Source organism: Syngnathus typhle, linkage group LG20 (assembly GCF_033458585.1).
Source record: "Syngnathus typhle isolate RoL2023-S1 ecotype Sweden linkage group LG20, RoL_Styp_1.0, whole genome shotgun sequence".
Lineage (NCBI taxonomy): Eukaryota > Metazoa > Chordata > Actinopteri > Syngnathiformes > Syngnathidae > Syngnathus > Syngnathus typhle.
The window spans coordinates 1,730,799-1,753,309 of NC_083757.1; the positions used below are offsets into that span (position 1 = coordinate 1,730,799).

The 22,511-nt window shown below is 39.6% G+C and overlaps 2 protein-coding genes across 2 annotated transcripts; both read left to right on the forward strand.

The window, feature by feature from the left end:
- The first annotated feature begins 455 nt into the window (after positions 1-455).
- Positions 456-2,441, forward strand: LOC133144637 (probable thiopurine S-methyltransferase). The gene is made up of 9 exons (XM_061267500.1): positions 456-602; positions 714-825; positions 964-1,056; positions 1,154-1,286; positions 1,347-1,399; positions 1,475-1,549; positions 1,637-1,722; positions 1,816-1,860; positions 1,947-2,441. Exons 2-9 carry the CDS (start codon positions 719-721, stop codon positions 2,063-2,065), a joined length of 711 nt encoding a protein of 236 aa, XP_061123484.1. The 5' UTR covers positions 456-602; positions 714-718; the 3' UTR covers positions 2,066-2,441.
- A 1,013-nt stretch (positions 2,442-3,454) lies between these two features.
- Positions 3,455-19,448, forward strand: sdc2 (syndecan 2). Its single transcript, XM_061267528.1, has 5 exons — positions 3,455-3,858; positions 15,519-15,633; positions 15,781-15,953; positions 17,061-17,193; positions 17,684-19,448. The coding sequence occupies exons 1-5, from the start codon at positions 3,799-3,801 to the stop codon at positions 17,845-17,847; spliced, it is 645 nt and encodes a 214-aa protein (XP_061123512.1). The 5' UTR covers positions 3,455-3,798; the 3' UTR covers positions 17,848-19,448.
- The last annotated feature ends 3,063 nt before the right edge of the window (positions 19,449-22,511 follow it).

The following is a 22,511-nucleotide window of genomic DNA, read 5'->3' on the forward strand; positions in this document are numbered from 1 at the left end:
TAGGGGGGCATATGATCCTGCACGCACTTCGTAAACAGAAGTATAATAGTAACATTCTGCATTATTATAATTTTTATTCATGCATATTATGCATGAATAAAAATTCTGCTATCCCAACCCAACAATGAAGGTTTAGAACTTTTATATTTGCAGGTGCTACGAGCCCAAAGATTTCTGGGATGGACTGCAGCACGCCCGCGACCCTCGTGAGGATGAACGCTACGGGAGATGAATGAATAAAAAGCAATTTTGGACAAACAGCGAGCTTTTCTGCGACATTTCTATGAATCTAGCACCACCTTGCGGTTTAAATGTGTAAGCAGCACTCGCCTAACATTCTGATAAGCCATATTTTGAAGAAACAGTGACATCTACTGGATTCTTTTAGTATAGCACCAAGACGCTCCTCCCAACAATAAACTGTGGGTTCATTTTACCCATAGTTTAGAGTCACAGGCATATGACTCTATGTATTTCATTACTGTTCCGACATGGATTGCCTAACAGACAAAATGCAGTGTACTTTAAACAAGGGTATATTTGAGCGAAACGGAAACTGTGAAATAAATATTTCACGGATTACTACTTGCAAAGACTGTCAGGTAAATGTGTAATTCACCCATGACCAGATTGTTGTGCAATTGCATTGACTTTTTTTTTTTTTTAAATATACAGATCTTGACAGCTGTTTTTATTTGCTCTCTGTCCCGCAGTTAAAATGGGCGACGTGCTGAAAATACAGAAAGATCGAGTCGTTAAACTGGAAGAATGGGAGCAACGCTGGGAGGAAAACAAAATTGGCTTTCATAAGTCACACGTGCATGAGTAAGATTACATATTTACACTTGATCAATGCAATTACAGTTTGCAAGAATTAATCAGGCATTGTTAAAAAGCATCCCCTATAATTAATTGAATTTGCATGATGTTTTTTTTTAAATAACCATTCTTTCTAATTTACAGAATGCTGGAAAGTAACATTGACAAAAGTTTATCCGGGCGAACAGGGGTTCGCTTCTTTTTTCCTCTCTGTGGGAAAGCTGTGGATATGAAGTGGTAAATAAAATCCGACAACAAACTCCATTGTATTCTAAAACCAATTACCAAAGCGCTGTTTATGACTTCACCTTATTTTGTACTTAATCATGATCAGGCTAGCAGATATGGGCCATTCAGTGGTTGGAGTGGAAATAGCTGAAAAAGCCATAAAACAATTTTTCCTGGAGAACAACTTGACCTACAATGAGGAGCCCGTCCCAGCTATACCTGGAGCAAAGGTCTTCAAGGTGAGTCCATACAAACGCTTAACAGTCCTTGTATTCTAACCACTCGCATTCATTCTGCAGAACTCTGAGAAAAATATCTCCTTGTATAACTGTGATCTGTACAGCATATCTAGGTAAGTAAGTAAGTTATGCATACAGTATAAAAATAATAAGAAATCTTGGAAAATGTTTCTCCGCCTTTCCCACAGTTCAGTTGTAGGTCAGTTTGGGGCTATTTGGGACAGAGGATCATTCGTGGCCATTAACCCGCGAGACAGAGAAAAGTAAGGCTTCAAATCTCAAAATGTAAAAATGGCATTGGAAAATCATCATGTCATCAAGTTATTGTTTGAAATCTCGCAATTCTACAGGTATGCTTCTCTCACCATTTCTTTGATGGCCAATGACTGCAGATACCTTTTATCCACGTTGACGTACAATCCTGAACATTACGATGGTAATGCTGTGTTTAAAACTTGAATTACTCGGTGTCAGAAAAACTGTTTTTCATCCAGAATAGTTGGTAAAACTATTCTTAACAAACTTTCAGGCCCTCCCTTTGCCGTGCCTGGTGAGCAAGTACATAGCTTGTTTGGTGAGTAATCCATTTTATTTTATTTTTTTGTAAATACAGGAAACGTGTGTCTTTAAAGGTTTTGATTTTTGTTTTTCCACCTCCAGGAGAACGGTGCAATGTAGAGCAGCTCGCATCAGAGGATGTCACCGAAGACAGACATCGTGCTTGGGGTGTTGACTCCCTGATTGAGCAACTCTACCTCATCACTCCAAAGATTAGTTAAAATATGTCACAGCTTTAACAAAATTAGCACAGGGGGGGAAAAAGGAGCAAGTTTTCTTTGTTTGGTTGTTGCCTGGTTACAGTGTTTGTACTAGTGGTAGAAGAGGTGTTTTGCGAAGTTTAAAAAAAAAAAAAAATCATCTACAATGGACCGAGTAGACGGGAAAGGTAAATTGTCTATTTTACTACAATCAAATAAGAAGGCTTTTTTTGAATGGTAATATTGTGTCATCGGGGTAAATGATCAATAATTCTGCTCAGGTTGGTGTACTTCTCCATTTTGAACAACAGACGGCGCCAAAGCTCAGAAAAGAGCCCATCTGAATCCGAAGCTGTCTTATTTTTCCTTCATACCTAATAAATACATTTTATTGTTATATCTGTTCTTATTATATCGTTAAATAAAGTGTGTGATTTCAATGTTGAACACATTTATGCATGCCTGTTTAATGTAGCATGCATCCTTGTTGACAAATATACAATAGATGCATTTCAATTCAATTGCAAGCCTAAATGGATGGTTTGTGTGTACGTGCCTCAACAGTGGTCTGATAAGTCAGATCTGGTGCTGTTTACATTGTTCTAACTATGAAAGCAGCTATGTAAGCACGCACGCGCGCGCGCGCGCGCACTGACAAGGCTGAATGGCAGAAGGAGCTTTGCCTTCATCCTAATTGGCTGCGTAATCTGGAGTAGCGTTAAGCCCTTTGAAAACGACAAGGACACCAAGACCCGGCATCTTTTACACTAAGGAGTGGAGGGGGGGGGGGGGGGGGGGGGTGGCACCCTCCATTTTTAATTACTTTCCAAGATTATACTTGCTCTTGACTCAAATGAACATTCTGACGCTCTCCTCAGTTCACATCATGTGACTTTTTTTTGCCTGGGTCACCGGGGATGAGGTCAAGCAAAAAGAATCTGGTACCTGGTCATCTTCTCCTTGGAGACTTCCTCTTTCTGTCACCTCATCCTCAACTCCCTATTTGAATATTGCATTTTATTTTGCCTCATTTAGTTGAAGGCTTTGCATTCACCAGCAGAGAGAGACATTGCACAGAAATGATTCAACTTAATGCGATTGATTTTTGTGTTGGTCGAACAATAGGATGGCGCTTACCCTAATAAAAAGTCAAATAAGAAATACAGTAAGAGATCTAGCATTACAATATTAAGAAAGAATCTGACAATTAGTGCAAATGTGCAATCAGTCAAATATGATAACCAAATACAATTTCCAGATAACAAGGTTCCTAATTTTCAAACGGACTTAATTGTAAGAATTTGGCAATGCCGTAATCACTACTTTTGTCTTAAAGACGCGCAAGTTTTAGAGAGAGAGAGAGGGAGGGAGGGGAGAGCGAGGGGGTAGAGAAAGAGAGAGAGAGAGAGAGAGAGAGAGAGGGGGGAGCTCGAGCGCCGTACGTGTCTCGCGTGGATTTTACCAAGCCAGGCAGCGCGCGGCGGACTTTGGTTTTATTCCCTGCTTTATTCCTGCATTGATTTGTCTAATTGGCCAAGAATTGATCAACATAACAAATTGCATAGTGCTTTTGAAAATAAGTAGGGGGGGGGAGTTAAAAAAAAAAAAAAAACACGCAACACGTATCCGGTAGTGGTCCCACGAGCGGAACGACGGGACTTTGGAGACAGACGTGGAAAGCGCAGACGAAGTAGGGACGGAGAAAAGAAGACATTTGGCTTGCTTTGCAGCGCTCACCGCAAACAAACGGAATAATGAGGAACGTTTGCTTCATTGTCACCCTCGGCTTGGCACTCTACCTCTCTGGGGAAAGGGTAAGTTTATTAAACAACTCTAAAACGGGGAGCAAGAAGGCAACTCGGGTCCGGGGCAACTCAAGACCCCCCCCCCCCCTTTTTATTTTTTGGAATTTATTATATTTTGCTTTTAGATACTCTGATGAATCATACACTATTGACAATGTCACGTTGATCCACTCAACATCTGATTAGACAAAAGAAAATCTGGTGTTCATCTTAAAATAAACTTGCATGCTTTTGTTTCTCGTAAATGGACCTATTCTCTCTCCTTATAAACAATAACTTGTAAAAAAAGCTTAAATTAGTATTACTATTCGCGTGTCAAGTTGGAAGAAACTGCGGGGATTCTTATTTCTAAGCAGCAAAAATCAAGGCGTCACGTGCCATTGGGGACGTGACGTCAGAAGAGACGCAAATAAATACAATTTTAAGCTGTATTGATCATTTGACTGAGTTTTGGTGGCATCACAATTTAAATCATGTTTTCCATCAAATAAACTCCATTCGTATTGCAATCACCAAACTAAAATATGATTTCTGACTATTTTCAAGTGAGAATCCATCAGGCTTCATAGCGTTATGTAATTTCTTCCAAGCAATTTTTTTTCTCCGATGATTTTACCTCCAAGTGTGTGTGTGCACTTTTGCAAATTAGCCTGGTGCTTGCAGTGACAGATTCTGGCAGCATCATGTGCTGCCCCTGTCATTACTGCCTCCTGTTGTTTCCCCCGGTGGGTTGTGACTTGCCGCTTGGCTCATTGCCTGGTTCTGTGTCAGAACCGGTGGTCCAATTAGCCACATCAGATACTTGGTGACCCTCTGTTCTGTTTTTACATGCTTACTTTTAGCTGTTCCAACTGTAGGTTGACATGGTGTTGCTCCAATTAGCACCAAAGTCTCTTTTCCAATAGAATAGTTGAATTTTACATACAATAGGATGCCATGCAAATAAAACTGATCAATATCACTCTCCTATTTATTAGTGTCCCCAAAAGGCCCCGCTGACACATGACATTGATTCTCATTTGGCAACAATTGTCAACGAGTGGTAGATAACCTGGCTTTAGGCTTAATTAGTTTTTGTTTTAATTAGCAAATCCCATGGACACTATCGAGTGGCGATTTGAACATGTGGATACAATTCTCAAGCTTTCTTCTATTTATATGCTGTTCATAAATTGTAACTGATTATATTCTATTTACTGTATTTTCCAGACTATAAGGCGCACCGGACTATAAGGCGCACCTTCAATAAATGGCCCATTTTAAAACTTTGTCCTTATATAAGGCGCACCGGACTATAAGGCGCACCATTAATGCATCATGTCAGATTTTTAATCCAAATCAAATCATTCTCCCTTTTATCTTTTTTATTTCAACTTCAGATGCAACCAATTACTTTATAATCACAAAATAATGATCCATAGTCTTTTTGATTCATGATTCATAGTCTTCAGCGGGCCATTTATGATTGATTTCACTACACAATGCTTCGGGCCAGTTTAAATTTAGGAATTTGGTCCATATATAAGGCGCACTGGACTATAAGGCGCACTGTCGGCTTTTCATAAAATTTTAGGCTTTTAGGTGCGCCTTATAGTCCGGAAAATACGGTATTCTCAAAATATGTCAAATGTGCAAAAGAAAAAAAAAAACTGTAAAAGGCACGGATTGTCGCTTCAGAGGAGATTTAAGACGGAAGCAATCACGAGATGAACAAAGTGCGCTCAGCAATTTTCTCAAAAGGGCACATGAGGTCAAATTGCTGTGATAAACTACTTAACTACCTTCAAATTGTCTGAGCTGATTACTAATGTGACTGAATGCGCCATTTCAAAGGGTAAAATGGTCTTTTGTATTGGAATGGATGTGTTATCTCAAGTTTCCGTCTTAAATGAGAGTTTTGTATCCGTTGATTTGGTGGGAATGAATCGAGCCCTGCACGCTGACCTTTTACTCAATGAAACATTTTTGAACAAAATACATTTCTCCCGTCAACCCTAAAAAAAACAAAATGGCAGATTTATTGCAAGGCTGTATACCATTCAAATGTCCGTATTATTTTCCAATGGAAAAATGTGAGATGATAAAAGAGCAACATACAAGAATGCAAGATGGACCAGCTCCAAAAAAAGTTTGTTATGTAAACGTTGTGACGGAGGGCTTGAAATGAAAGCACATGCTGTCACGTCGAAAAAGGAAAGCCAGATGCTGTTCTGTGACTGCAGCCTCTGCTCTTGTATATTTCATGATGTTCTTTTATTTTGCATTAACTCAAAGTGCAAAAGTCTTATATTGAGCTATCGCAAAAGTCGGCACACGGCTGCTGTCGTTTTTCTTTCATTTTATTTAGGGAGGGGGGTGGTGAGTTTTGCAAACATCTGCTGGTCGAGGGGGTTGCTTTCCAGCACACAGCTGCCACGCTTTGCATCCGATTAACACCAAATAAAGTTGAGATGTTCTAGGAGGCTTTTCCTGACGTTTTATAAAAAGTTTCTCGGTTTCATGTTCACCTTTGGCAGAAGTTATGAACACCAGCAACTTCCACAATTGCAACCACATCATCTCAGATGTTTATTTTGACTTCCTCTTTAAACTTTTTTTTTTTCAATTGACTTGTGCAGGTGAGGGGAAACATTTTTTATCTCGGTCTTATTATTGGAATTAGAACACTGGGCTTTTTCTATCTACCGTAACAGCAGCTTTGTTTTTTTCTATCAAATAAAAAGCTGAATTTAAAAAGCAACTCTTTAATCTGGCTTCTCTTACGGAGCAGATGGAAACGTTCGTGCTAACGTGGTTGATGTGACACAAAGAAATGTAGGGAAAACCCTTGTGTTAGGACGTCCCCCCCCCAGCCCAGTTTCATTCTGATTTTATAGCCTGACTCCAGTTTGGGTAGGAGAGTCTCTTATTGAGGAGGGAGGGAGATGTTTCTGTTGCTGGGGGGTTGGGGGAAGGTTAAAAGTGTGAAGTCTGTCTCCCTTTTGGTGTTCTCAAGCCAGGACCTGACTGGCTGTTTGTTGTGTCAAGTGTGAAAAATGTCTCACTTGGTAGGGCGGAAGAAAAAGAAGCATGTGGAATAACACATGTCTTTGCTTTGTTGGGGATTAAAGAAAAAAAAAAATCTGAGGATCTTACATTGCATTGACCCAATACAATACATGGCTGCAAATGAAAAGTAGGCCAAGTCCTCATCAAAATAAGAACCACATGCTTATTGCATCATTGTCCTGAGATGTCAAGATGTCTAAAAGCTGGGTCACTCCACTTCTATCATGAGATAGTTTGTTCCACACAAGGATTGCTGCCATGTTAAAGAATCCCAAACCGACTTTGTTCTCTTATACTTGATCTGAGAGCCAAATGTGTTCCATGGAACTCTCCAAAATGACATCTATGACATCAGCTGGATTTTTTCCCCCCCATTCTGAGATCACTGTGGAAGAAATGACCCGTTCCACACATTTGTGCTGATCCTACTTATGAATTGTTTTATCATCTCGGAACCGGCCTTTCTATTCCATCCCCAAAATTGCGCGGAGGAAAGTTGAGTAAATGACGGCATACTTAATGGACATCACTTCATTTAGAAGCATTTGCATGAGTAAATTGGTATTCTAGAAAAAAGATGAGCTCACGCGGTTCTTTTGAAAATAGGTCAGCATGACGTAAATATTTCTGCATATTCAGTGTACAAACATTAAAATGTCTTATAGCAAGCTTGATCACACCCTAAATCTCGTTTCTCCATCGTGGTTGGTTGGTAACTTAATAAGGTCACGGATATATGTCCAGTGATTTCTAGCAGGCAAGTTAATCTTTACTAATGCACTCTGTTAACGGCCATCTGTGTTCTCAAATGCTGTCTGCAAAGCCTTTCAGCTGAATAACCCGGCACACCACGAGATGTTGGGTGTATTATTCAACACATTTGATTTTGAAGGCAAATAATATGTAAGCACCGTGTTTCATTTCAAAACTGGTATTTTGATTGAAGCATTCACATTACAACAATGAGTATTGATATTTCAATTTTTTTTGTATTGCATCGTTTTTTTAGATTAGCGCAGGGCGTTTGCGCCGCGGTGGGAGCGAACACAGCAGTCTTATTTCATTTAGTGCAGAGAGAGTTCACTGAAGTCCGCCTCAAGTTGACTAAAAGTATCTTTTTAGAATTCAGACTGGCAGAGTCGGACGATTTGTTTTTATCAGTGATTTCTTGACGTACCCTAGGCGGTGAAGTCATAAAGACACAATTAGTGAGTTTTCTGTCTTACTTGAAAGTTCTCGAACGCATCTGGCGAAGACGGATCTCGCAACAGCTGTTTACGGCGCGCAGTGGTGCCTTTAAACTCACCTGATTGCATCTGGTTCTGTTTCCATTAAGCGCGCTCGCACTTAGCTACGTGCGATTGGTTGACCGCACGAGGCTTTTAGTAGAACTTTTGTTGAACGTTAAGTGCAAACGCTGCTGTAAACATCTGTTGCCTGGTGCGTTTTGATAGTGGCTCCATCCCTGGATTTTCCATTAGACTTGTGTAAATGATGTCACTTAAGTTGGGTTGACGTTTTTATTTTGCACTTACTCGACACCATAAGTCGTCGGTGGAAGGAAAAAAAAATGGTAAAGTTCTACATGGAGCCCTGGGTGGAGCACCCTGAGAAAACATTTTCAGGAACAGCCTGCCGTCTTTTTAAACCGCACATTCTTGCGGAATTACAGCACAGGGAAACAACTGGAAATGACCGTGGAGCTAACTAGAAAATAGAGGATTGGCAAACACAGTCAAAACCATGCTTAGTTGCTGGAATTCTGTTTTTAATCTTTCACCCGAGTCCACGTGAAGTGGTTTAGAAAAACACTCTTGGCTTTTTCTCAATTGGAAATTGCAAATCCAAGTTTGTTATTGCACACAAAATAAATCAGACCGCATGCACCATTCCAATTGAAAAGGTTAAGATCGCATGTAAAACTTTGTTTTTATTAATGGACAGATTGAGCATTAGTCAGCATTGTGCGTGCATATGGTCGGAATAATCCATAGGATGAGCTTTAACGTGCCAACCTGCCTAGGTGGGCTAATGTCCAGCAAGTGGCATCAGGTCATCGTCATGTGACTCAACAATGTCGTTAATCCACATATGTAGGTAAATAGGGTTTGGAGTTGAGTCAGTCTCTGCATTTTGATTGAAAAGTTATTTATTTATTTATTTATTTATTTATTTATTTATTTATTTATTTATTTATTTATTTATTTATTTATTTATTTATTTATTTATTTATTTATTTATGCCAGACATTTTTTGGGCGAAATGTTTTTTTTTTTTTCATTTATTTATGCCCGACATTTCTTGGAAAACGTGACACTTTCATGGAGTTGATTAAAGGAGGATTAAAGTGTCCTAGAACAGAGATATTTTTCATCCCCAAAGCCTTCATAATTTTCATCCTCGGGCATTTGTGGCCTAGACTGGATTAGAGCGCCTCGTGAGAGTATTGTAGATGAGCTGATGTATGACGTACGATCATATGGTCCAAATTTCCTGCTCTTTGATGTAAATATGCGCACGACCATTTTTACCTTTGACAGGTTGACCATAGTCATCAATTGTTCTACCTTTTTTTTTTTTTTTCCCATCTGAGCTGAAGCTGTCACTTTGTGAGTGGGGAGGGGCTGGAAAGCACAAAATTGAAAGAGCTGGAGTTATTCTAAGCCCAGGAAAAATCCATCACATGAATAAAATAGAAGTGAGAAGAAAAAAAAAAAGAAAAAAATACTGTATTATCCTTTCCCGTCACATTAGGTTCTAAACAATCCCAGCTGAGAGAAGACCTCCACCTCACGAGTCAACTTCAGGCGTGATGCTTCATTCAGTGTGTAAAAACAAACATGCCAACACGTTTGCCAACATAGTTCGAAACGTGCTGGGGAGGATTAGCCTGGGATAATGGGATCAGAGAGCAGCACCTGTCGCACCTCTCCCGTCATGTCACACTTCCAATGCTTCTTAAACTACCGTATTCTCCGGACTATAAGGCGCACCGGACTATAAGGCGCACCTTCAATGAATGGCCCATTTGAAAACTTTGTCCTTATATAAGGCGCACCATTAATGCATCATGTCAGATTTCTAATCCAAATCATTCTCCATTTTATCTTTTTTATTTCAACTTCAGACGCAACAAATTACTTTATAATCACAAAATAATGATCCATAGTCTTTTTGATTCATGATTGATAGTCTTCAGCGGGCCACTTATGATTGATTTCATGACACAATGCTTCGGGCCAGTTTAAATTTAGGAATTTGGTCCATATATAAGGCGCACCGGACTATGAGGCGCACTGTCGGCTTTTGAGAAAATTTTAGGTTTTTAGGTGCGCCTTATAGTCCGGAAAATACGGTACTCTCCTTTTATTTTGGGACAGAATATATGTGACTTCTCCCTTAAGCCTTGCTCCCAAACTAGATAACATGCATAGCAGTAATATCTTACAAACAACATTTCTTTTTTAACTTTGCTTCGTCAGTGCTCATTTCAAGTTTCCCTCCTTTTTCGTGTCTTTATTATCCATTCCATCATGGGTCGACCCCCCTCCATGGACTACCCCACACCCCGCCATCACCAATCCAAATCCTCTTAAGCAAAGGCTTGGATGGAAATTCAATTGCTGCAGCGGGGATTGTATCAGATCAGTCAACAAAGCGGCAAAATCATTCTCCTTCCACCACCCCCCCTACCTTGCATGCCATTGCTCCATCTGCTTCTTTTCACTCCTCCACCTTTGTCTTTCAACTCATGTCATATTGGGGCATTTGCCAAAGCCCAAAAGGAATGTGAGGAATGTGGGTCATCAGTGAAAAACTTGAGGTGACTTGAATTATCTTTGAGCCCCCAAATTTCCCCTGGGGCTAAGTGAAAATATAAAATATATATCTACCCGTCATAATTATACGGCATTAATCATTATGTGACTGTGCAGAGGTGCTTTGAGTTCATCGTAAGCTGGAAAAGTGAAGAACATGAAATATTCATCCATCTCTGTCTGCAGTTGTATTTGCACTGTTTTGTATAGTGAGGAAGAAGACATTAGTGGAGCCATCCAATTCTCAAGCACTTTTACAGCGAGGTGTTAATGATGCGCCGTTATTTAGCTTCCTTTTGTTCGTTTGAAAACAACATGGAGCGTTTGAAGAAAAAGAAAAGAGAGTGTAAAAAACCTTCTTGCTAATTTGACAGTCAGCAATAATATGAATGAGTTGAAAAAAATATAGGCAATCAATTTCCGCAGTATTTCTAATTTTGAAAGAACTTTCTAAAAAAAAATGATATTTTCTATTAAAAGTCACTAGAATTTGATTTGTTGACTGAGTTTCAGCCAACCACAAGACATATAGAATATAGTATTCTGGTGCGTTGAACCAAGGGGTCACATAGCTGGCCTGAAAGATGAGAAAGCGGTAGTGCTGATGTCTTTTTAAACATCCCCATGTGAGTTTTGCATCATCATTTGTTATTATTCAAAGCTCAGCACGCTTCCTATGCAAAAAAAAAAAAAGGGCCACGATAGTATCAGGCAACATGAGTGTCATTTTATCAATGGTGGGAATTTAAAGCTGAAGATATTTTCAAAACAAATCAGGTTGGATCTTTGGGGTATTTTGACAGACACCATTTTTTTTTTTCAAACAAAATTTGGCTTATGGAAACCAGAAAGGATAAAACTAATGATGCACTTGACATTTGATTGCGGTTCTTTTTTTTTCTCACCTGCAGTTGGCCTTTACTAGCTTTTCTTTGTTACAGCACCACTGTTCATCTCAGCTCAGTGTAAAAGAGCCTTGGAATAACATTTTTTACAACATAACATGGAAGGTTCACCATTGAATGATATTACTTGGACTTTTTTGAGAAGATAAATGAGAATCTACACGTATAAATAGAGAAGATTTGATTTTTTTTTTTCCAAGATAGGAATTCACAAACAAGCACAGCCAACATAGGTTTTGCCATTTTTATAAATTCCCCAACTTCCCAATTTCACACGACATTATCTCCCTGTTTTTTCAGGTCAAACATTCCCCTTAAAGTTTCCTATTTTCTCACTATCCGGAGGGAAGAAAGATGGCGTGGCGCGGCAAATCTTTCCCTCCTCTGTATTAGATATGACTGGAAGGTGAAGCCATTTCCCAGTGTCTCGAATTTCACAGCTGACAAAGAATGAACCCTTCTTTTTTTTTTTTCACGTATATCAGGACTCATTTAACCAGGCTGAGGAATTTCCCCAATTCCCAACCTGGGGAGCAAAAACAGGGAGCAGTGGAGCTTGCAGGGGTCTGGGAATTTGCTCCTTGTTGTGCACACTGCAGAAAGCCAGTCATGCTTGGTGAGTTCAGACAGCACAGCACTGAGGTATTCTCTAAATAAGGCCACATGAGCTCCGCATTGTTTTCTTATTCATGAGATCTAGCAGCACTGGGTGAGAAATGTTAGCAGGTGGCTAGCAAAATCCCATCCGAGAAGCAGTTGATAGCTTTGCAAAATGAAATCATCCGTAATGTGTCGCAGAAGGTTGGCTTTTAAAAAATTCCACTCGTGCAAATTATTAAAGCATTCTTTCATGGGGTTCCTCTCTTGAAACATTCAGAGGCGTGGAGATGGGAGTCATTTTTTTTTTTTTTAGTACGTCTGTTTATTTCTCGTGAAATGGACTTGACTGGCTTTCCTGAGAGGAAGTAATATAGAACTAATAGCGGATGTATTTTGTGTCTAAGAGGAAAGAGGATCACTTTAACTGCCTTAAAAGTGATGAATTTGTTCAAATGGGAAATAAGTAAAAAAAAAAGGCCAATGTGCTTTTTATACTCTCTCGGCCACACGCACAAACAAAAAAGGAGGAACTCCGAGGCTCAAAGAGTTTGATTTGTGTCAACTTCCTCCAGGAACTTCCTTCCTCTCTTCTGAGCCCGCAGCTACCAATTAGTTCCTTATTATGATCCCCAGGAGGGTTATAAAACTTTAAGTGGGTTCAAAGAGCACATTTACAAAACTGTTTTAAGTCTAAAAATAAGTATCTTTTCCGAAAAATTCCGGATTGTTGCATTTTTTTCCGTCACCCACCCACAAGTCTGAGATTCTCGAAGTGGAAAAATCAGAGCGAATCTGAATTACGATGTGTCTGCCAGCCCTCTTGCACTTGTTTTCAATTTTTTTTTTCTCTTCCCTTCTGAAGTTAGTTTTGATGTGTCTGTGTATTCATCTTAGGCCTTGGAGATGTGAAAGCCGGATGTGTGTGTGTGTTGGCACATACTCAATCAATCCCGTGGGTGCTTTCATGGAGATGCAGATGTTGCTATGCATTCTTTGAAGAACGGCTACTTCCTTTGACCTGACACGGATTTGAGTTCATATTTGGGCCGTGGCTGAGAACAATTCATCCAAACGTCCGTCCGGCCCTGCAGGCCCTTTTTTATCTCCCTCCTATAGAAGCTAATGTAAATATTACCCCGACCTAGAGTTGAAGCCATATTTTTCTCGGGCTTTTCACACAGCTTCCTCCAGGCTATGGTACTGTCAGTAGCAGCAACGAGTTGGTTATTGGCTCCGTCCTTCTTTCCCAGTTTTCTCATCCCTCGTTTGTCCAGGCCGCTTTTTGCTCAATCGCCTTGTCGTTTCTTTTGTCCAGAAGGTCCACTCCGGTTTACAGGTCAGGAGAAGAGCGGTTGTTAACGATCTCAGGATTTTTCAACGTGTTTGCATATTGTGTTTATGTAAGTGTTCGATTTTTTTTTGGACGGATGTTGAGAGGTTTGACTTTGAAAATGTGCGCCTTTGTGCGTCTCCGCTCGGCTGCACAATGAGCTTTACTCAAGTGCATGTTTGCCTCCTCCTTTTGCTTGGAGACTTTTTTTTCTTTAAAAGGTGGACGTTTATAGCTTGAGGTGTGCTCCTAAAGCTTCAAGATGGACTCTTGAAGGAAATTTCTCTTTCCTGTCAACAATATATCATGGGGGATTTTCCCAACAATTACAAAATAATGGTTGGCTAATTTTGAATCATGATTTTTGTTTTTAGAATTAAAATAAACGTACAGGTTCTATGTGATTCTGCACAGCCGTACTTGTTCTGATTGAAGACGTGCACAACCCAAAAGTTTTGGAATTGCAAAATAAAAAACACCACAAGTCACCCTAAAAGTTTTTTTTTTTTTTTTAATCGGCCGTCAAGCTCTTCAATCTTTTCCATTAAAAGTGAAAAATGAAAGGAGTCAAATGTTTGCTCAACAGCTATAAAAAAATAGAGCTGCTGTAGCATAGCTGAAGATTCATATATCAACAAGCACTCAACATTGGTAGTTGCCAGACTGCTGTCTAGTCCGGCTCCAAAAAAAAAATGTGATAAGAGCTGAAAGGAGTCACAAATGTCAACACGCTGATAAGAAAAGAGCAAAGTTTATCAGAAATGTCCGTGACATTGAAAGTTTCCTACTTTTAGATGTTTATGGCTGTCCCTCATCTTCATTTTATAAATGCAACTGAGGATTCCCATTAAGAATAACAAATAAATGGTGATTAAAAGAAGAAATGGATTAAAAGCTCCTTATGCTCCAATCAATATTGTTGGCTGTAATATTAGTCACACTCTCCAGACTTGAATGGCGATGCGGTGTCAAGTTAACATGCTCAATTACTTTCCGTCTATGTTTCAACGAATTAATGAAATACTTGCTAACGGCTTCTACTGGGTGACGAGCGTGTGTGGCCTGCCTTTATCTCATTAGCATCCTTTGTCACCATGTGAACTGCCCCCCTCCCCCAACCCGGCCATTGTGCTCTTATGCATTTTGACCTGTGGAGCAAATGGAGAAACTGAATGGCTTTGCTTGGGGGGGTTGCATTGGAAAGACGAAAAGCCAATAAGATGAAGATAAAGTTGCTTTGAACAAATTCTTTCTTTGATCAGACGGCTGAGCAATGGAGGGGCTTCCTTTCTTTCGCAAGACACTTGACTGAGAAGGAATGGTATTGTTCAATTTTCTTGCTGGCGTTTTTTTTTTTTTTTTGTCATGGAAATATGCACAATTACTTGAAAGCACCACATGTGAATACTTAGGGAATTGGCAACTCGGATTTTCATCTTTGGAATGTTTTTTGTGGGAATTCGGTTGTCTGATAGTGACGTCCAATGGTCTGATGAATTCATTTTTGTTTTCTTTTCCCCCTGTCACGATTTTGTTCGCCCAAACACAGCTGGTCTTAAACAAGCATTAGCGTGGCCTAATTTCTCATTAGCCAATTCTCGTCTATTCTTTTGCAGCTAACAAAAGAACGCCCCTCATTGGTCTTTCTGTCACGCCAATTGATTGTTTCCTCTAATCCAATGTCTTTCAGCTTGAGGTTTATCAGCACAACTTCCTTAGAGCTGACCTGGAACTGTCGCAAATAGATCCCCACAATGGGATGATATATTGTCTGTCTTTTTTTTTTTTAATTCCCATTCTGAGCGGGACTGTTATTATAGAGAAGGTCCAATACAAATTAGTCAATGGTTGTCACCAAAGAGATGATCCAAGCTTGCTTTGTCAGTTGTCAACAAATGCTTCTTTAAAGTCGCATATGCAATTTTTCTTTTAATTTATGACTGATCAAACCATGAACTTTTTTTATAGATAGCACAGGCGGCCAAGACCACCTCCCAGGCTGATGACTTATACCTGGATGACGCAGGCTCAGGAGGTTACTACCCTGAAGATGATGATGATTTTAACTCGGGATCAGGCTCAGGTAAAAATATTCAAATATGCCTATTATTCTGTATTTTATGCATCAATTTCAGTCCTTCACTCAGTGTGAAAGAAACATCAAGGACATTTTGCAAATGGACAAATCTTTTTTGTGTTAGCTCCAATTATTTCCGTCACACTCTCCCAGGCGCAGGTGAAGAAGTGGTTGAAGAAACGGTGACTGTCAGTATGGTGTATATTGCACCCAAAGCAGAAGAACCTACCAAGGACTCCACCAAAGATTTCACCCCCAAGGTGGAGACGGCCACAGTTCGAGAAACCGCCAGGGACAACACACCCAAGAAGCCGTTAAGAACAGAGGTCAGTAGCACACAAGTTTCACTTCTGTTGTTTTGCTAGTGACGCAAGTCGGTGACGTCAATAGTGATTGATGAAGGGTTCTGTATTTTGATCCAAATTATTTGAAGCATCAGAGGTCAATAGATTTTCAAAAAAAAATTTTGCCCCTCAGCAAGCAGCACCGCCGTTCTCATGGTAACGTCACAACGTTTCACCCACCCACACTGATATTTTTTTAGAATTCATCCTTGCTGTCAGTCAAGGCACTTCAAATTAGTAGTTGTTTACAATTGAAATGGTGGGGAAAAAGAAAAAGACATCACTCATGTATTTTGCTCATTATAAAGCTGGGGACAAAAAATGGATGGACTGTTTACCAAAAATGATGTGCCAGGATAAAATTAAATAATCACAGTAGCCTGTTATTTTTATGATGTTTTTTACTTTTGCGCTATGCTTGCTGGCTCCGTTTTGATCCTCTTATTTATTGTGTTATCTGTTTATTTATTATTTATTCATCTCTCTTACTATTGATTGTTTGAATTTTTGCCTTCTTGTTTTTATATTGTGTCGCGTACTTGTATGTCTATCGTGTTATGTGTCTCGTCACCGTGGGTTAGAGAAGAACGTAATTTCGGTCTCTTTGTGTGTTGTGACATGTGGGGAGATTGACAATAAAGCTGACTTTGACTTTGACTTTATTTTTACTCTTTCTGGGCGAGGAACTATTTGATTTATTAATACGTCAATAAATCAAAATAAATACAAATGATCAAGTTACTCTCAGGATAAAGATTTCCATTCGTTCCGCTAGACAACAGAGTAGCCTACATCTGTTTGAGATTAGTCGTCCAAGGAAAGCTTCCCTAAAGAAAGTCCTACATGCTGTCTCACTGACACAAAATTACGGGATAACCTTAACTCCAACCTGGGCTCATTTCAGATGCAACTGTTCTTCTTTCCTACTTCAATAGATGACGCTAATCTATACAGGCAACTTGGATCCAGTCCAGTTCAATTCTTAGCCGGCCAACTGTTTTCACCGGCCTTCTTCTCTTTGGATGGTTAAGGACATTAAAAAAATGATCGTTAGCCTATATTGATGGATTATATTCCCTCTAAATCCAGGCACCACCAGTGGCTGTTACGGAGGACATGAAGAGGAACCAGATGACCAGCACAACCGGTGCCCCGGGCTCGGCTCAGGAGCCCATCGAGGTCCGCACGGAGAACCTCTTCCAAAGGACGGAGGTGTTGGCAGGTATGTGCCATTCAACAACAACAAATGCACAAATCCGGTGTCAGATCTTCCATTGTCGAGGAAGATAAGATCGATTGAGGAACGTCTCATTTCTTCTGCTTTTACTACAATTATGTTTCCCTTTTTTTGCCCATGTCTCTGTAGTCTTCCATCTCCCACCTGATCCACTTCTCAAAATAAATGCTTTTAATAAAATCCATCTGTTTTCCTTCACGGGAGTTCACGCCGGCGTGGGTGTTCAAAGCACCTTCTGCCTTGTTTGAGAAGACGGATAGCGCGCGGCGTCTGATCCCATCCTGCATGTCTGAGTTTCACGTTTGATTGGCACCTCACTTCCATTCTGTCTCAGCCGTCCGTCCGCCTCGCGTCTCGCTGGTTTCTTTTTGATAGGCACCTTTTTATTCAATGTGGATTAGAATGACAATTAGAAACGTCTCTTCATTATTGATGGACCAATTAAATGATATGAATATTTTTTTTGGCTTCTCAGCTGTTATCGCCGGAGGGGTGATTGGATTCCTGTTTGCCATTTTCCTCATCCTACTCCTGGTTTACCGCATGAGGAAGAAGGACGAAGGCAGCTACGACCTGGGCGAGAGGAAACCTTCCGGTGCAGCCTATCAGAAAGCCCCAACTAAGGAGTTTTATGCATAAAAGCCCCGCCCACTTCTCCTGGGATCAACAAAACACAAGCGGCCGCCCCCGAGCCGCCGCCTCTGGCAAGAGCGAACACGAGAAACAATATGTTACAATGTTGATTTATGGAAAAATAGCATAATGGGAAGCTTTTGCATAGCATATTGTTGTTAAGATCTTTCCCTTTTTAAAAAACAAAACAAAAAAAAAACAAGCTTTCCTTGTTTTATGGCAACTGTCAGTGTATTGTATGAAAATATTTTTTTTTTATTAAAAATAACACAAACAGGATCTGTAAAGGCCAGAAAATCAACCGCATCTGTCTTCTGTCTAAGGAGCTTGTGTTTAGTCGCTGACTCCTTTTAACTGCAGCAGTATGTTATTTGTAAAGAAGAAAAAAAAAAAAAATCAAACGTGGAAATAATTGAATATAATTATTCTGTATCAACCCTACTTTTATTTCTTTTTTTTTAATTTTGTCTTAGCATGTCTGATGTTGATCTCTAAAGTTGTATTACATTAATTTATCTTTTCTCTGATGTTGAAAAATGCCTTTGTAGTTTTGATGAAGCTCTTTTTGTCTTCACATTAACGCTGTTAATAGTCAATGTAAATTTTCTCCCTTCAGGTTGCAACGTTTCGTTTTTTTTTTTTTTGCTCTCACGCCCATTTTTAAATAGAGGTGAGCATGACATCATGTCTTGTTTATTTGTGTTTTTTTTTTTTTTTTTTTGGGAGGGGCGGGTGAACAGCATTTTATTTTTAAACACAGGAATTAGTCCGAGATGGAAGAGGTGTCTAAAAAAAGAAGAAAAAAAAAAGATTGCACACGATTGTTTGGGTGTCGGAAGTCTCTTATTACGATTTCAGTCACCTTCCCCATCCTTGCCAAACTAGCATCCTTCAACCCTTCCCGGGCCTCTTTTTCTCTCTGTTTACCATCCCGCCCACCTTCTTTTTAGTCCGACTGGAGCACGGCCAGTTAAGCTGTCAATGGCCTGCCCCACTTCCTGCTTTGTGCTCGTGTTGATGCTTTGGGCCTAAAGACGTGCTCAATGAAAAAAAAAAAAAGCTTTATTGGACACAAACACCAGACCACATGCAGAGCACATACCACGGGAAAAAAAAAAAAGCAGACACATGTGGAAACTTCTACACAAGTATTCTTTTTCTTCTCAAATGATAAATAAGAAGGCTTACAAATGTTCAGTGATGCCTTCAACAGCCCTGACTCTTCTGTGTTCATTAATATTCTCTGCCAGGGCAAAGGTCATGACAAACCCAAAGACTCAACCCAATCCTGTGTGTTTATTTTCTCAATTAAAGAGGCCTGCCCTTCCAATAGCTTCTTAGTATACGGAAAGATATATAAATACAGTATATATAATGTATATTCACAAATGTTTTAAACCTTCAAAGTGCCTACCATTTGGATAAGATCACGCTCGCAGTGAGCGCGAAGCAGGTGTCGAAACAACTCGACTGGCATTCAGTGTGCATGGATGACTGTAATGGTAACATTTTTTTTTTTTTTTTTTTAGTCTGATAAAAAGCTGACAGTATTGTACCTATAAGTTGAAACAACACTACTGAATAAACATTGTGGCCTAATAACCAAATTGCCTTTGTGAATTTTTTTTTTTTTTACACCTCAAGTCGTGACTCAAATATGCTAATTGGTGTGAATTTTTCAAGTACCGTAATTTTCGGACTATAAGTCGCACCGGAGTATAAGTCGCACCAGCCATAAAATGCCCAAAAAAGTGAAAATATATATATATGTATATAAGTCGCTCCTGAGTATAAGTCCCACCCAAACTATGAAAAAAACGCGACTTATAGTCCGAAAATTACGGTAAATGAAAAGCATGGCAAGGAATGGATACTATGGGGATTGTGTGAAAATGATGGAAGCAATTAACATCTTTGAGCATCCCAAGCGTGCCATTACTAATTACTAAGCTGTGAATCTTTACCATCCCCAGGAGGAAAAACACAAACAAAATACAACAACAAAGGGAAGAAAAGGTCTATTTGTTTTGATTCATTTAAAGAAATGCAAACATTTATAAGCGCAGATCATGACAAATCATTATTGTCACGTGAAAAAAGAAATCATTTTATTTTTTTAACGATGCACTGTAATCAACTAAAATTTGTTTTTGTCAAATTTTGGCATCATCTTGAGTAAGCCTTATGTTGTATGAAAGAACACAAATTCCTGTACCTTTTTTGAAAATTGCACACCTATTTGCATGATGTTTACATTACTCCTGTAATTATCTCCATGGTTACAAATGCCACAGTGGAAACAACCACTATTGTTGCTAAAATACGCAGAATTGGAGAATATTGCTTCATGGAACCGTGCACACACACAAAAAGTACACATAGCATACAAGCGCAGGATACAAACGACATAAAAAGCTGACAGACTGTGACCTTCTTGCTAATGGAAAAGACCTGTTTTTTTCTTTTTTTTGACATGCCAGAAAAGAGAACTGAGCCAACATGCACCGATAATTCTTCCGAATGACTACGCTTACATGCACGTATTGTGTCCCATGTTGTTTTAGTTGAACTCCTCTTTTCTTGTCCATTTCTAAGGAACCAGGCCAATATCGTACCAAATGGCGATATCATTTTTACAAGGAATATATAGCCCATATAGTGGAAAACCGAATGTAATAGTTAATATTTTCCCCCATGAAAAATAAAAAAACACCCCTTTGTTCACTCTCCTAAATGTTCATCTTTCATCCCACCTTTTGTTCTGTTCCCTTTGTAGCTGCGGTTAATTTAATAAAGCTCACGGCTATAAACTGGCAGTCAACATCAAACCATGCAGAAATGTCAAAGAAATGGCATCCAAGATAAACAGGCTGTCAGGACTCATATAAGCCCACGGCTGGAGACTTTAAGCCAGAGTCCGACCCGGCTGGACATGCGCCACTTCGCTGACCCGAGCAGTACAGACACAAGTTCACATTTTGCACCGAGCCAATTTTGACGCCACGTCATCGTTTTACAAACACAGTCTGACTCAGATGTTTTTCCTTCAACCTCAGTCGACGCATGCAATTCGGAAGCGGAGAAGTAAGCTTCTGCCTTAAACCAAGTCCAGATGTGACATGGCATTCACGTGCCATTTTGTTTTGTGGCCTTGCAAACGCCGAGTATTTCTAATATTACCATTTTGAAAAGGATTACCTCATGTTATCGGTGTTCGTCCAATTTGGGGTTCTGCAATTTTTTTACAGCTGTCCACCCAATGACCCAATAGGGGCTCGCTGACAGACAATTCGATTTTTCTTAAAGTTCTAAAAATTCACAATCTATCATTATGATAAGAAACAGGCTTCCTAAGAAATGTTCCCAAAAGATGGCCACACCCTGTGACATTAATCAGAAGGCTTCTCCAGCATGTTCTTAAGATGACCATTTGAGATGACCCAGTTTTTCAGTCCAGCTGTTGTCTTCTGTTCCTTATTGGCCAGTCAGGAAAACGATTCAATCTGCATTGCTTACAGCTGGAATGCCTCCCAGAACATTCCAACCCAATTGCAAGTTCCTCCCCATCATAATCTACACAACGTACACAAAACAACATGTACTCTTCCGTTAGATGTCAAAACATTCATTTTGACATTCAAATATAAAATGCCGGCCCAGTACAAAGTGATATTTGACGTCTATTCTCGTCAATGGCAGTGAAGGAGTTAATTTGAACTGCCAGTCCATTTTTTTCAATGGAAGATTTCGGGAACGTCGGGTAAAATATTTGAAAAATATCGAAACACCATAGAGAAAGGACTCTCGACTGCGAGGCGGTCGTGCTAACCACGACTGCACCGTGTAAGAATATGTCACGGTAATGTTCTACTTGAGCAAGTCTCTCTTTAAGTCCGACTGAGCTTTCAGTCTTCTCATCCACTCGGTGTAGAAATGTGTCTGACAACCATTTGACACTGACAACCTCAAAGCAAAATTAAAAGCCATGCTAGGGAAGATGACAAATGTTTGCAGTACACTACCTTGCCAGATTAGCACAGCTTTCCCATTTGCATATAAATCAAGTCAGAGGAATGTTTTCCACTTAATCACAGAGTTCCGACTGATAAGAATTGCCAGTATGCCAATTTGCCTCCTCTTAACAGGATTTGGAAATCTTTTCATTCCTCTCAACTCCCTCCCATGAACATTGTTACATGATATTACTGGTGTTTGATTTCCCCTTTGCTGAGGGGAACGCGATTTCTGTTTTTGATTAAGGTTGTGATGATGTTCAATTCTTAGGAAGAATTGTGTTTAGAGTACATCGCTTTTATCCCCCCCCCCCCCCCCCCAAATAAAATGCATGTGCAAGATTTAGGGTATATTGGATAATGTAATAAAAAAAAAAACTACAATTTCCCGCTAAAAGAGGTCATCACAGGACATAATGTGCTATCATTTTATCAATTAGAAATAGTAGTTGCAAATAATAGGAAGATCTCCCTCATGGAAGGTGCAAGGTCGCCATTACTTTCATCATCTGCTCATTTTACAGTCATCTGCTATTTCTTTTCCCCTGACAAAAGCTTTGTCATTTTAGACTTGAATTTATTTTCACTTACATTGCCAATCAGGTTCTTTTGACATTTCGGGAGCATTTTTTTTTTTTCCTGAAAGCTCTGTAATGC

What these genes read in the sequence shown, in the direction of transcription:
- sdc2 (XM_061267528.1), top strand. Translation starts at nt 3,799, where the DNA reads ATGAGGAACGTTTGCTTCATTGTCACCCTCGGCTTGGCACTCTACCTC. An exon ending in TAACTCGGGATCAGGCTCAG is followed by an intron (nt 15,634 to 15,780) that starts GTAAAAATATTC and finishes ACACTCTCCCAG; the next exon opens with GCGCAGGTGAAGAAGTGGTT. An exon ending in AAGGACGGAGGTGTTGGCAG is followed by an intron (nt 17,194 to 17,683) that starts GTATGTGCCATT and finishes TTGGCTTCTCAG; the next exon opens with CTGTTATCGCCGGAGGGGTG.
- LOC133144637 (XM_061267500.1), top strand. Translation starts at nt 719, where the DNA reads ATGGGCGACGTGCTGAAAATACAGAAAGATCGAGTCGTTAAACTGGAA. An exon ending in AACCCGCGAGACAGAGAAAA is followed by an intron (nt 1,550 to 1,636) that starts GTAAGGCTTCAA and finishes GCAATTCTACAG; the next exon opens with GTATGCTTCTCTCACCATTT. An exon ending in CAATCCTGAACATTACGATG is followed by an intron (nt 1,723 to 1,815) that starts GTAATGCTGTGT and finishes ACAAACTTTCAG; the next exon opens with GCCCTCCCTTTGCCGTGCCT.